Source organism: Hypanus sabinus, chromosome 11, assembly GCF_030144855.1.
Source record: "Hypanus sabinus isolate sHypSab1 chromosome 11, sHypSab1.hap1, whole genome shotgun sequence".
Taxonomy (NCBI): Eukaryota; Metazoa; Chordata; class Chondrichthyes; order Myliobatiformes; family Dasyatidae; genus Hypanus; species Hypanus sabinus.
The window spans coordinates 98331038-98344050 of record NC_082716.1 but is presented as its reverse complement, the minus strand read 5'-3'; the positions used below and the strand labels follow the sequence as shown (position 1 = coordinate 98344050).

The 13013-nt window shown below is 41.7% G+C and overlaps 1 protein-coding gene across 4 annotated transcripts in view; it reads right to left on the bottom strand.

Annotated features, from left to right (window-relative positions):
- The window catches only part of cop1 (COP1 E3 ubiquitin ligase), a 167585-nt gene that overhangs the window by 40844 nt on the left and 113728 nt on the right, over positions 1-13013 (bottom strand). For all 4 annotated transcript variants that reach the window (XM_059984959.1, XM_059984960.1, XM_059984961.1 and 1 more), the window contains one exon: positions 6946-7027. In XM_059984959.1, coding sequence (XP_059840942.1) covers positions 6946-7027 — 82 coding nt within the window. The remainder of the gene's footprint in view (positions 1-6945; positions 7028-13013) is intronic.

Genomic DNA, 13013 nt, shown 5'->3' with positions numbered 1-13013 from the left:
TGCTGGACAAAGATTCCTTCATTCTACCACATTCCTTATTGCCCTACTGTTCACTGTCTAAGACCTACCCTGGTTGGTCCTACCAAAGTGCAAAACTCCACATTTGCCTGCATTAAATTCCATCTGCCATTTTTCAGCTGGTCCAGATCCCATTGCAGGCTCCGATAGTCTTCCTCACTGTCCACTATACACCCAATCTTGGTATTATCCACAGGTTGACTGATCAGTTAACTACATTATTATCCAGATCACTGACACAGATGACAAACAACAACGGACAAAACGTTAAAGCCTGTGGCACTCCAGTCGTCACAGGCCTCCAAACAGAGGCAATCATCTACTCTACTTCCTAGCTTCTCTCACAAAGCTAATGTCTAATCCCATTTACAAACTCATCTTGAAAGCAAAGTAACAATCTTTATACACTATCTCATAGAATATCTTCTAATAAATTTTCCACAACTGATGTCAGATTTACTGGCCTATAATTTACTGGCTTATTTTCAGAGCCCTTCTTAAACAGCAGAACAACGTTATCCACCCTCCAATCAATAGAAAATAGGTGCAGAAGTAGACCATTCGGCCCTTCAAGCCTGCACCGCCATTCTGAGATTATGGCTGATCATCTACTATCAATACCCAGTTCCTGCCTTGTCCCCATATCCCTTGATTCCCCTATCCATAAGATACCTATCTAGCTCCTTCTTGAAAGCATCCAGAGAACTGGCCTCCACTGCCTTCCGAGGTAATGCATTACAGACCCCCACAACTCTCTGGGAGAAGAAGTTTTTCCTGAACTCTGTCCTAAGTGACCTACCCCTTATTCTCAAACCATGCCCTCTGGTACTGGACTCCCCCAGCATCTGGAACGTACTTCCTGCCTCAGGCACCTCACCTGTATAATTTAAATATCTCTGCTAAGGACCCTGCAATTTCAGCATTTGCCTCCCACAGGGTTTGAAAGAACACCTTGTCAGGCCCTGAGAATTTATCCACTCTAATTTGCCTCAAGGTAGTGAATACTTCTCCTCTGTAATCTGTATAGGGTCCATGAAGTTGATGTCACTTTGCCTCATTTTTATAGATTGTGTCAATTTCCTGAGTAAATCCAAATGCAAGAAGTTCATTTCAAGAATCCTCCCATCTCTTTTGTCTCCACGCATAATTACCACTCTGATCTTCCAGAGGGCCAATTTTATCCCTTGCTATCTTCATGCTCTTAATATATTTATCGAAGCCCTTGGGATTCTCCTTCACTTTACCTGATAGGGCAAGCTAATTGCTTCATTTAGTCCTCCTGATTTCTTTTGTAAGTGTTCTTTTGCATTTCCTACACTCCATAAAAACCTCATTTGTTCCTAACTGCCTATAGCTCCTATATACCACCTCCTTTTCCTTAAACAATGCCTCAATATCACTTGAAACCCAATGTTCCCTAAACATATTACCTTTACCTTTTATTCTGGTACACACAAGCTTTGGACTCTCAAAATTTCACTTTTGAAGGCCTCCCACTTACCAAGTATACCTTTGCCAGTAAACTGCCTGTCCCAATCCACACTTGCCAGATCCTTTCTCCAATTTAGAATCTCAACCTGTGGACCAGACCTATCCTTTTGCATATTTACTTTGAAACTAATGGCATTATCACTAGATGTCACCTTCCCTGCCTCATTTCCTAATAAACACATCAAGTATTGCATACTATCTCGTTGGTACTTCTATGTGTCGATTAAGGAAACCTCCCTGAAGACATTTATCAAGCTCTATCCCATCTAGTATAGGAGTCTCAGTTAATATGTGGAAGTTAAAATCACCTACTATAACAACTTTAAGAGAAGAGACAGGAGATCTACAAGAGAAAATTTAGACAGAGAGGTAAAGAACTGGAAAACAGGACCTCCAGGGTAACAATCTCAGGATTGCTGTCTATGCCACCCACCAGTAAAAGCAAGAATAGGATGACTTGGCAGATGAATACATGGCTGAGAAACAGGTGCAGGGGCAGTATTTGAGGTTTATGGATCACTGGTATCTCTTCTGGGGAAGGCATGACTTATTAGGTTATGAGCAGACGTACTGTTTAGTGAGATTGTCGAGAAGGACAGGTAGATGATAGTGGAAATTGCAATCAGTGCGTTGGGTTGTGGAGATAAGAAATTGGAAGGTGTGACACTGTGGGTATCATGGAGTCATAGCTAAAACACAAATGTAGTTGGGAACTTAATATCCAAGGATACTCAATCTATTGAAAGGACAGACAAGCAGGCAGAGGAGAGGTGGCTCTGCTGGTAAAAAACGAACCAAATCTTTAAAAAGATATGGTACAGGATCAGAAGATGTAGAATCCATGTAGGCAGAGATAAGAAACTGCAAGGGTAAGATGACCTTGATGGGAATTATTTACACGTCTCCGAAGAGTAGCCAGAAGGTGGTTAACAAATTACAGAGGGAGATAGAAAAAACATGTTATGGGGGACTCCAATGTGCAGTTTGGTTGGGAAAATCATGTTGGTCCTAGATTCCAAGAGACGGCTTTTTAAAGCAGCTTGTAGTGAAGCCCACTAGGGGATCAGCAATTCTGGATTGTGAGTTGAGTAATGAATCAGATACGATTAGGAAGCTGAAGGTAATGGAGCCCTTAGGAAACTGTGACGTTAGAATTCACCCTGCAATTTGAGAGGGAGAGACTAAAGACAGACATATCTGTATTACAGTGAATTAGAGGCAGGAGAGAGAAGTTGGCCAAAGTTGAATGGAAGGGGGCACTAGCAAGGATGATAGCAAAGCAGCAGTGGCTGGAGTTTCTGGGAGCAATTCAGAAGGCACTGGAGAGATACAGCTCAAGGAAGAGGAAGTATTCTAAAAGGCAGAATTGCACAGCCATGGCTGACAAAGGAAGTCAAATCCAACATAAAAGCAAAAGAATGGGTATATGTGGGAAATTAGAGGATTTGGAACCATAAGGGTGGAAAGATGATGAAACATAAAGGTAAGCTAGCCAATAGTATCAAAAATGATACCAAGATCAGATTATATAAGCAGTAAAAGAGAGGTACTGCTGAAAAATGAAGCTGGAGAGATAGTAATGGGGGACAAGGAAATGGTGAACAAATGGAGAAGTGTTTTGCATCAGTCTTCACTGTGGACGACACCAGGGGGCTGAAGTGAGTGTAGTTGCTATTGATGGGGAGATGGTGCTTGAGAAACTGAAAGGTGTGAAGTTAAATAATTCACCTGGACCTAATTTTCTACACCTTTGGATTTTAAAAGAGTTATCTGAAGAGATTGTGGAGGCATTAGTAATGATTCTTCAAGAATCAATAGATTCTGGCATGGTTCTGGAAGACTGAAAAATTGCAAATGTCACTCTACTCTTCAAGAGAGAGGAAGGCAGAAGAAAGGAAATTATAGTTCAGTTAGCCTGACCTCAGTGGTTGGGAAGATGTTAGAGTCGATTCTTAAGGATGTGGTTTTGAGGTACTTAGAGATGCATGATAAAATAGGCCAAAATCATTATGGTTTTCTTGAGGGAAAATCTTGCCTGACAAATCTGTTGGAATTCTTTGAAGAAATAACAAGCAGGATATTGAAGGCTTTGGGCCTGCAGTCGTTGGAACTTAGAAGAATGAGAGGGAATTTCACTGAAACCTATTATATGTTTAAAGGCTTAGATACAGTGCACAAGAAGAGGTCGTTTTCTTTGGTGGGGAATCTCATTAAAGAGAGACATCCATTTAGAATAGAGATCAGGAGGAATTTCTTTACCCAGAGGGTGGCAAAATCTGAGGAATTCATTGCGACAGGCGGAGGCCAGGTTACAGGGTACATTTAAGGTGGTTACAGTTGATAGGTTCTTGATTAATGAAAGGTTATGGAGATAAGGCAGGAGAATGGGGAGACAGGGAAATTGGTCAGCCATATAATGAAATAGCTGAGCATACTTGATTGGCCAAGTGGCCTAATTCTGCTCCTATGTCGTGTTCTCATGTTTCTTGCTACAGTCTACAATCTCTGTACAGATTCTTTCCTCTAAATCTTTCAAACTATTGGATGTTCTCTCTATATATGTATATATATCCCCATTAACATGATCATACTTTTCTTATTCCTCAGTTACACCCATAAAGCTTCACTGAGTTCACCTGTCTGTATCCTGACTGAGCACTGCAATGGCATTTACCTGACTAGTAATGCCACCCATCCTCCTTAAATCCTTACCACTGTGTCGGGTCTAAAACAACAAAAGCCTGGAATATTGAGCCGCCAGTCCTTTCCCTCCTGCAACTGTCTAATGCCTACAGTAACTGCAAAGCGCAGAAACAAATATCACTGTGATGATTGTACGCTCTAGTATCAATTGTTTGGTGACAATAAAGTATTTGTATTTGTATCATAATTCCACATGTTGATCTATGCCCTGAGTTTATGTAGCTCAAAACGTTAGCTACACAATGCTCAACCTTTTGATTTCCAACATTATCTGTGGTCTTAACATCCCACAACCTCTCCACTATCTGTTCCAGCACTCTGGGTCCTGTCCCCCTGCAACTCTAAAATGCCTCCTTCTCATCAACCCCCCACCCCCACCACCACCACCACCAGAAGTGCAGCACTAGCAAACCTTCCCACTAGAACATTAATTATCCTGCAGTTTAGGTGCAAAGTGTCTTTTCTGTACAGGTCCCACCTTCCCTGTGAAACACTCTGGTTTCCTCGTTGCCAATCCTCCATCAATCTCACCTCAGGTTCCGTCAAACCATGGGCTTGCTCTGTGTCAAATCCTATGACCTCTCCAGCATCTTCTCACTTCATCTCTAACAAAAGTCCAACCTTTGTGTTCCTCACCAGAGAAACTTCCCCTTAATCTGACCTTCCTAATTCAATGGCACACAATTCCCCTATCTCTTTATTCAACAGTAACTCAAAACATAAACTGAGAAACACGCAGTTTGCACAGAACAGCACAAAATGAAATACAGAACATTGCACCTGGAAGAGAGACAAATGATTTAAAAAGTCCAAGGCCCTCCCTCCTTCACCAATTCATTAACCACATGTTAAACTCTGTGACCTTCCTATTTCGGGCTTCACTAGCACGTGTAGCAATGCTGAGATCACAACCCTGGAGGTCCTGGCCTTTAACATAGCACCTAACTCCCTGAACTCCCTATGCAGAACCTCATCACTTGTCCTATCCATGTCATTGGTACCTACATGGACCATAACCTCTAGCTGTTCACCCACCCACTTCAGAATGTTGAAGACTATCTGAGATGTCTAGACCCTGACACCCAGGAGATAATATACCATCCTGGAATTTTGTTCTCGTCCATAGAACCTCCTTTCCATTCCCCTAAAGAATCCCCTGTCACCACACCTCACCTCTTCTCCTCCTTTCATTCCCACAACAATAAACTTAAACACAAACAATTAAGAACATTATACCATGATCTCTTGAGCCAAGGTCCTTCCAAACAACTCCTGTCTACACTTGCTCAAAGCAATTCCATTCCCCCATTTGCGTTTTACTTTGTTTGTAACCTATTCGCCTCGCATTTCCTAATTCTACCACTTAATTACATGAGGGGTAATTTTACAGTGGCCAATTGATCTGAAAATGAAGCATCTGAAGGAAATCAACTTGGTCACAGGGACAGTATCATAGATCAAGTTTCTTGGGTCACAGGAGCCAAGAGACAGTAACTCTACCAATTCTGCCACTGTGTTACCCAAAGTTTTATTCCAACCTTCTCTCTAGCCAAAGGTTAAAATGGTTTCTCCTCCTGCTCTGTACTCGTTAGCATTGGATACAACCCTGAAGTCACAAACTTTAAGACCAGCTCTTCATTCGCTCACTAATCACCCTCTAGTTGGTTGACCTCAACTCTCCAGTGCAACAATGGGGTCACAACTTTTGGCTCTGTACCTTATCCCTTTGGATACCTTCAATGTTCAATGAGGTGTACAAATTCTTGGTAGAATGGAATACAGAGGTGATGTTTTACGGATAGATGCCTCAAACTGGTCCACAGAGTCAGAATAGGGGATCAAATCAAGGCTAAGGCAAGAACAAATTTCCTCATCCAGTTCTATTTGCATTTATTTCTTTAACTCCTATTTAGAAACGTAGCACGACAGCAGACACTTGAGATCCAACAAGCCTGTGCTGCCCAGTAATACTATTATGATCAATTAGTCTATTAACCAGTACATCTCTGGAACTTGTGAGGGAACTGAAGCACTCAAGAAGAAACCTACATGGTCACAAGGAAAACATGCAGACTCCTTATAGACAGGGGTAGAATTGAATCCTAGTTACTGGCACTGCAGTGGTGTTTGGCTAACTGCTACACTACAGTACTGCCCCAGTGTGCTCTGAGGTTTTGGAGTTCTCTACCTAATAGAATATGGAGGCTCAGTCACCAGGTATATTCAACACAAAGATGAAAGAATTTTAGGTATATAGAGGATCAGTGGTACAAAAATGAGAATATCTGCCGATGCTGGAAATCCAAGCAACATATTGCAGAAACTCAGCATGCCAGGTAGCATCTATGGAAAACAGCGGACAACCGATGTTTTGGACCGAGAATCTTCATCAGGACTCGTGAAGGGTCTCAACCTGAAACATCAACTGTTTACTCTTTTCCATTGATGCTGCCTGGCCTGCTGAGTACGTCCAACATTTTGTGTGTGTGTGACATTCAGTTAGTGTAGAGCTGTGGTGCTGAAGTAAAAGATAAGTCATTAACTTCTTTAACTGCTAAGTCAGTAAAAGAAGTAAAATGGCCAAATCGTGTTCATTACCACATTTATCTCACCGTATAATGCTGATTTACAAAATCTGTAAGAAGTCAAATTGAAAGTTACCTTTATATGAATGTTTATGGAGTGCAAGAAATACCATCATTATTGCTTGCCTCAATGGGCACACAAGATTACCTTTAGCATCGTCAGAGCCTGAAGCAAGGAGCTTGGGATCCATTAGATTAAAATCCACACTCCAACATCGCTTTTCATGCTCCTATGATAGAAATGTACAACAGCCAAGTAAAAATAAGCTCAAACAAAGGATATAGTAACACTATTAAGAGATGTTATGGGCCAAATGATGATTTACAAGAATCCACAAATACTAGGTGCATTTAAAAAATACATCTAATTTATTTTGAGGTGCTTTTCTTCATCATATACTCCACTAATGTCTTAGTGGGGGAGTGGGATTGAGTGGGAGTGAAGTGAGAATGAAGAGAAAAGGATGAGGGAAGGGCCTAGGAGGCGATTGTTGAGAGAAGGTATTTAGTAGGGAGGAGGAGGCTGAGAAGTGATCAAACAGAGATGTACAAATTACAAGATAATAGAAAGCGCAGGCATCAGTAAGCTCTTCCCATACCAGAAATGTCTGCAATCAAAGTATAGGTTTACGACTGTAATGTATGGATCCATTTTTTTTTAGAGCAATGACTCCCCTCAGTACTACGTATAATCTGTTGTGTGCGCAGGTGCATTGGTCTGTTGACCACGCGTGCGCATTGCTCCCCCTCCCTATAAAGTGAATATATCAGTTAAGATCACCTCCCATGAGCATATTTCTTTTTTAATTGATATGTAGCTGTGCACAGACACAAATTGGTAATGAGTACGAACCTGAATGTCAGAAAATATCATGAATTGCACCAACGGTTACGGGATGAAACAGCAAGGGGAAAGAGTTAAACAGTATGGAAGTCGTCGTGGACACTAACAAAGGGACACCTGAGTAAAGCATAGTACAAAGTGAAAGATGCGCAGCTAGCAAAATTTAAAGTGAAAATAACATGGTAATGGCTTCAGTCGGGGGGGGGGGGGGAGTTGACGAATTTGATAGTACTAACAAAAGCTGGGTGTCGTATATCCAAAGGATGAGACTGTATTGTAATGTGAAAAACTTGGAGGAGCAAAAGAAAGCTCCCATGCTTCTTGGCAGGTCTCTTGAAAAGACAGCAAACAAGACATTTGATGAAATTGCTACAATTTTACACAATCACTTGAGTCTTCAACGACTGGTAATAGCTGAGAGATACAGATTTTACAAAAGGAACCGGTCAAAGGATGGAAGCATTTCTGAACACATTGCAGAACCGTGCAAACTTTGGCAGTACTGTGACTTTAGAGATGGACTTTTTGATGCATTAAAGGATAGGTTTGTATGTGGTATGCATTGTCAAAGCACTCAAAGGAGGCTACTGGCAGAAAGAGACATAACCTTAAAACAGGCAATGACCATTATAATATCATTAAGAGATTGTAAAAAAGGATGCAGAACTACAGAAGAAGAGGTTAAAATGTGAAATGCACAAAATGTCCCTGAATGGTGCAAAAAGCCAAAGATGTTATCAATGTGGCAAATTCTCTCATGATGAAAATGACAGTTCAAAACAAGTTTGCAGGAAGCGTTCACAGACAAGGCCACACAGAGTGTGCAAGGCAGACAAAATGCACTAACAAAGAGAAAAATCACATCGAGTGAAAAGTCTCACACGCAAAACTAAGCAAATTCATAAAGCAACCAAATATGAAGCAGACAACAGAGTCTGACAAAGGTGTGCTGTCATGTCTAGAACTGCATAGCATTACTGAAGCAGATCATATGGATCACAATCGAAGTGTCTGGTGTAAAATTGAAAATGGAGCTGGATACAGGTGAATTTTATCTATAATTACAGAGGCTGACTACAACAAATTGTTTTCTAAGCTCTCATTAGAGAAGACCTCAATGATCCTAAAGACCTGCATGGGCAAAAAAGTGTTTCCCGAGGGCAAACTGAAAATAAATGTGAGGCCAAACACAGCAGTTAGAACTTTACATATTGAAAAGAGGAGGCCCATCACTTTCGGATGTGAATGGTTGAGAAAATTCCAACTCGACTGGCACTTAATCAAAGCTCTCAGTGCAACATCAACAGGCAACATTAGCTAGTTAATGCTAATGAAGTGTTTGAGAAGGGAATAGATAAACAGATTGAAAATTTGGCCATAAGCTGTTCAGGATGCCAAAAGGTTCAAAATGCACTCGACAGGCACTGTTACACCCGTGGGAGGAGCCGTCATCACCGTGGCAAAAAGTACATATTGACTTTGCTGGGCCATTCATGGACTCTATGTTTCTGATTGCTATGGATGCTCATTTGAAGTGGCCGGAGGTTATACCAATGAAGTCAACCATCTTAGTAAAGACTATCTCCACTCTGAAGTCAACGTCAGCAAAGACTACCTTGCCAGAAATGGCTTACCAGAACAAACTGAGTGACAACGGACCACAATACATGTCAGAAGTCTGACTGCACACGATGAAAATGAGATCAGACATTTCAAGTCAGTTCCTCACCACCCAGCAACGAATGGGTTAGATGAAAAGTTTATCCAAACCTTCAAGTAGTCTATTAAAGCTATGAACAAGGAGGGCATTTCTCTACACCACAAGGTGGACTTTTTGTGTCTCAGAACTCTGTTCATGCAACATCAAATCAAACACTTGCAATGCTGTTCATAAGCAGGAATCTGAGATCTTGTATAGACCTCCTGAAACCTGACCTACAGACGGAAGTGCAGAATAAGCAGTTCAGCCAGTTGGCAAGTGAAGCAGCAAGGAGCTTCAGGATTGGATAGGAAGTCCTAGTGCATGATTACCAAGAAGACAAGTGGACACCCGGTAGGATAGCTACAAGAACTGGATCACTGATGTACATAGTGGATGCTGGCAATCATACATGGAGACGTCATGTGGACCAGACACTGGATGCTCAATTGAAGAACACAACTGAGTCAACTGCATCCAACAAGATGGACACATTAACAGCCACCAGACTTGCCTCTCAGGTGATGATCATGTCACTGACAGCAACGTGGCACCTGCCAAACCCGATGCTACTCCCCAGGTCCAGAGGCGCTATCCTGAAAGAAACAGTGTGCCACCTAAAAGCCTGAATCTTTAGTATAGTGAAGTCAGTAATGGGCCACATTTCTGAAAGCATGTTTATTTGCAATACAGTTTATGAAAGGGAAATTAAATGTTTTATACACATACAAGTTTTATGTTGCGTTAATCTAAAGGGCGAGGAAGTGTAACGTATGGATTTATTTCTTTTAGAGCAATGATCCCCCTCAGCACTACACATGACCTGTTGTCTGCACATATACATTGCTCTGTTGTCTATGTATGTGCATTGCTCCCTCTCTCTCTCACACTGCCATGTTAAAGCTGTTAAACCATGTTAAACCAGTTAAAGCTACTTTCCACATGCAATCTTTTAATTAATTGACACATCAAAGACAATGACCAAGAGGGAATAGAAGGAAAAATTTCACACAGACTGTTGGAGTTTGCAATGCACAGTCTGAGAGTGCTAGAAGCAAGTGCAGTCATTTTATGTGGCAGTACCAAGAAATCATGAGGAACTAAGAGGGTGCTATAAAGCCAATGAGAAGTAGGTATAGAAGGACAGACATACTGAAGCGGTCATTTTAAAATTTGCTATTTCGGAGGTTGGAGTCCTGCAGTTTAAATAAAAGTGCAGATTTAATTCTATGAAAATAATCATATCTCAATCTGTTCATTACAACATCTTGCAAAACTACGCTCAAATGCATAACTGGAAGGGCCCCGATTAGAAAAGAGAAAACCATAGTGTTCTCTTTTTTTTAAGAGAAGGGACTGGTATAAAGGATAATATAGGAGAGTTTTATGTTCCTCCTGTAGGATGTGGGAGATCAAGGACATTTCCACAGTTGATGGTCACTACATTAGGACACCCACAGTAGCGCAACAGTTAGCACAACATATTACAACTTGGGGCAAGAAACTCAAGAGTTCATTCCAGTGCCAGCTGTAGTGTTCCGGTTTCCTCCTACAGTCCAAAATATTACCAGGTAGGTTAATTAATTATTGTCAATTGTCCTGTTATCAGGTTAGGGTTAATTGGGATTGTCAGGGGTTGCTGGGGTGGCATGGCTTGAAGGGCCAGAAGGGCCCACTCCATGAAGTAGTGCTAAATAAATAAAGAATGTGCCGTTGTAACCACTCCCATTAGACCACTAAGCACTTGGACTTGCTGAATATCTAGGATGCAGTAAATAAATGTGCAAGATAGGTGACTTCTAGACAGGGCAGCAAGAGAAGGCACATCCTACCTCAAACAGGTATGCAGTGTTGCATGTATATTTTTTTTCTGGTGGGAGGAATGAGTGGCATCAAGGACTTTTATACACAAGGAAAAGACTAAGAGTGGGCGGGTGATTGTGTTTGGTAATTCTATTGTAAGGTGGGCTGACAGGTGCTTTTGTGGCTGCAAATTAAACTACACAGTGGTTTGCTACTTCCCTGGTGCTAATGTTAAGGATGTCATAGAGTGGCTGCAGGGCATTTAAAGGGGGAGGGTGAATAGCCAAAGGTTATAACATATGTTGGTATCAATGACATAAGAAGGGATGAGATCCTGCAAAACAAGTTGAGGGTTAAGTAGCTGGTGCAGAGTATCCAAGTGGCGGCTCCCTTCAAAAACAAGTATATTGTTTTGGAAACTGTTGGGGTAGGGGAAACAACCTACTAGGGGAAGACACAGCAACTACTTCTGGTTCTGTGGCTGAGAGGGAAGGTGGGGGGAGAAGAGTGCAGTACTGGTGAGGGATTCCATAGTTATGAGCAGCAGACAGGAGATCCTCTGGACACAAGAGAGACATCCAGGTGGTATGTTGCCTCTCAAGTTCCAGGGTCAAGGATGTATCAGATCAGGTCAACAGCATTCTAAAGGGAGAGAGTGAGCAGCCAGTTGAGGCACATATTGGTACCAACATAGGCAGGCAAAAGGAGGAGGCCATGAAGAGAAAATATCTGGAGTTAAGTAGAAAGCCATAAAGCAGGGTGGTAATCTCTGGACTGCTACCTGTGCCACGCACCAGTGAGGGCAAGAATATGATGATTTGGCAGATGAATCGAGGAACTGGTGCAAGGTTTCAGATTTCTGTATCATTAGCATCTCTTCTAGGGAAGATATGACCTCCTCAAAAAGGATTGGCTATACCTAAACACAGTATCCTTCTGGGCAGCATTGCTACAGCTGTTTTGGGGGGTAGGGGTCAGATGGAGCTTAAATTAATTTAGTAGGGGTGGGAACTGGAGTGATAGGGCTGAGGATGGGGTAGTTGGTATACAAGAAGACAGTGTGTTGTGTGACAGTAAGGACAGGCAGATAAAAAAGCAAAATTGCAGTCAGTAAAAAGAGATGAATATATGACTGAAGGTGTAATATTTTAATGCATGCAGTATATGCACAGTTAGAGATTGGCAGGTATAACATGGGCACCTTTGGTCGGTGGCCAAAAGAATAGGTGGGAGCTTAAACATCCAAGGTTACATATTCTATCAAAAGGACAGGTAGGCAGGCCAGGGTGGGGGGGTACTCGATTGGTAAAAAAAAATGAAAACAAATCATTGGAAAGAAGTGGCATAGGATCTTTGGATGTAGAATCGTTTTGAATAGAGTTAAGGAAATGAAAGGGTAAAAAGACCTCCAAAAAGTAATCAGGATACAAATTACAAGAGGAGACAGAAAAGGCATGCACAAAAAGCACAATGTTAAACAGTCATAAGGGTTTTCAATATGCAAGTAGATTGGGAAAATCTGGTTGCTGCTGAATTCTAAGAGAGAGAATGCCTCCAAGATGGCTTTTTAAGAGCAGCTTCTGGTTGAACCCCAGGGGAGAAGCAATTCTGGATTGGCTGTTGTATAATAAATCAGATTTGATTAGCGAGCTCAAGTTAAAGGAACCCCTAGGAGGGAGTGAGCACAATATGATAAGATTTCACCCTGCAGTTTGAGAGGGAGAAGCGACAGTCAGATGTATCACTATTACAGAATAAAGGGAATTAGAGGCATGAGAGAGGAACTGGCTGAAGTAAATTGACACAAAGGTTGGGAGCGTTGTGAATAGTGTGGAGGGCTGTCAGAGGTTACAGCGGGACATCGACAGGA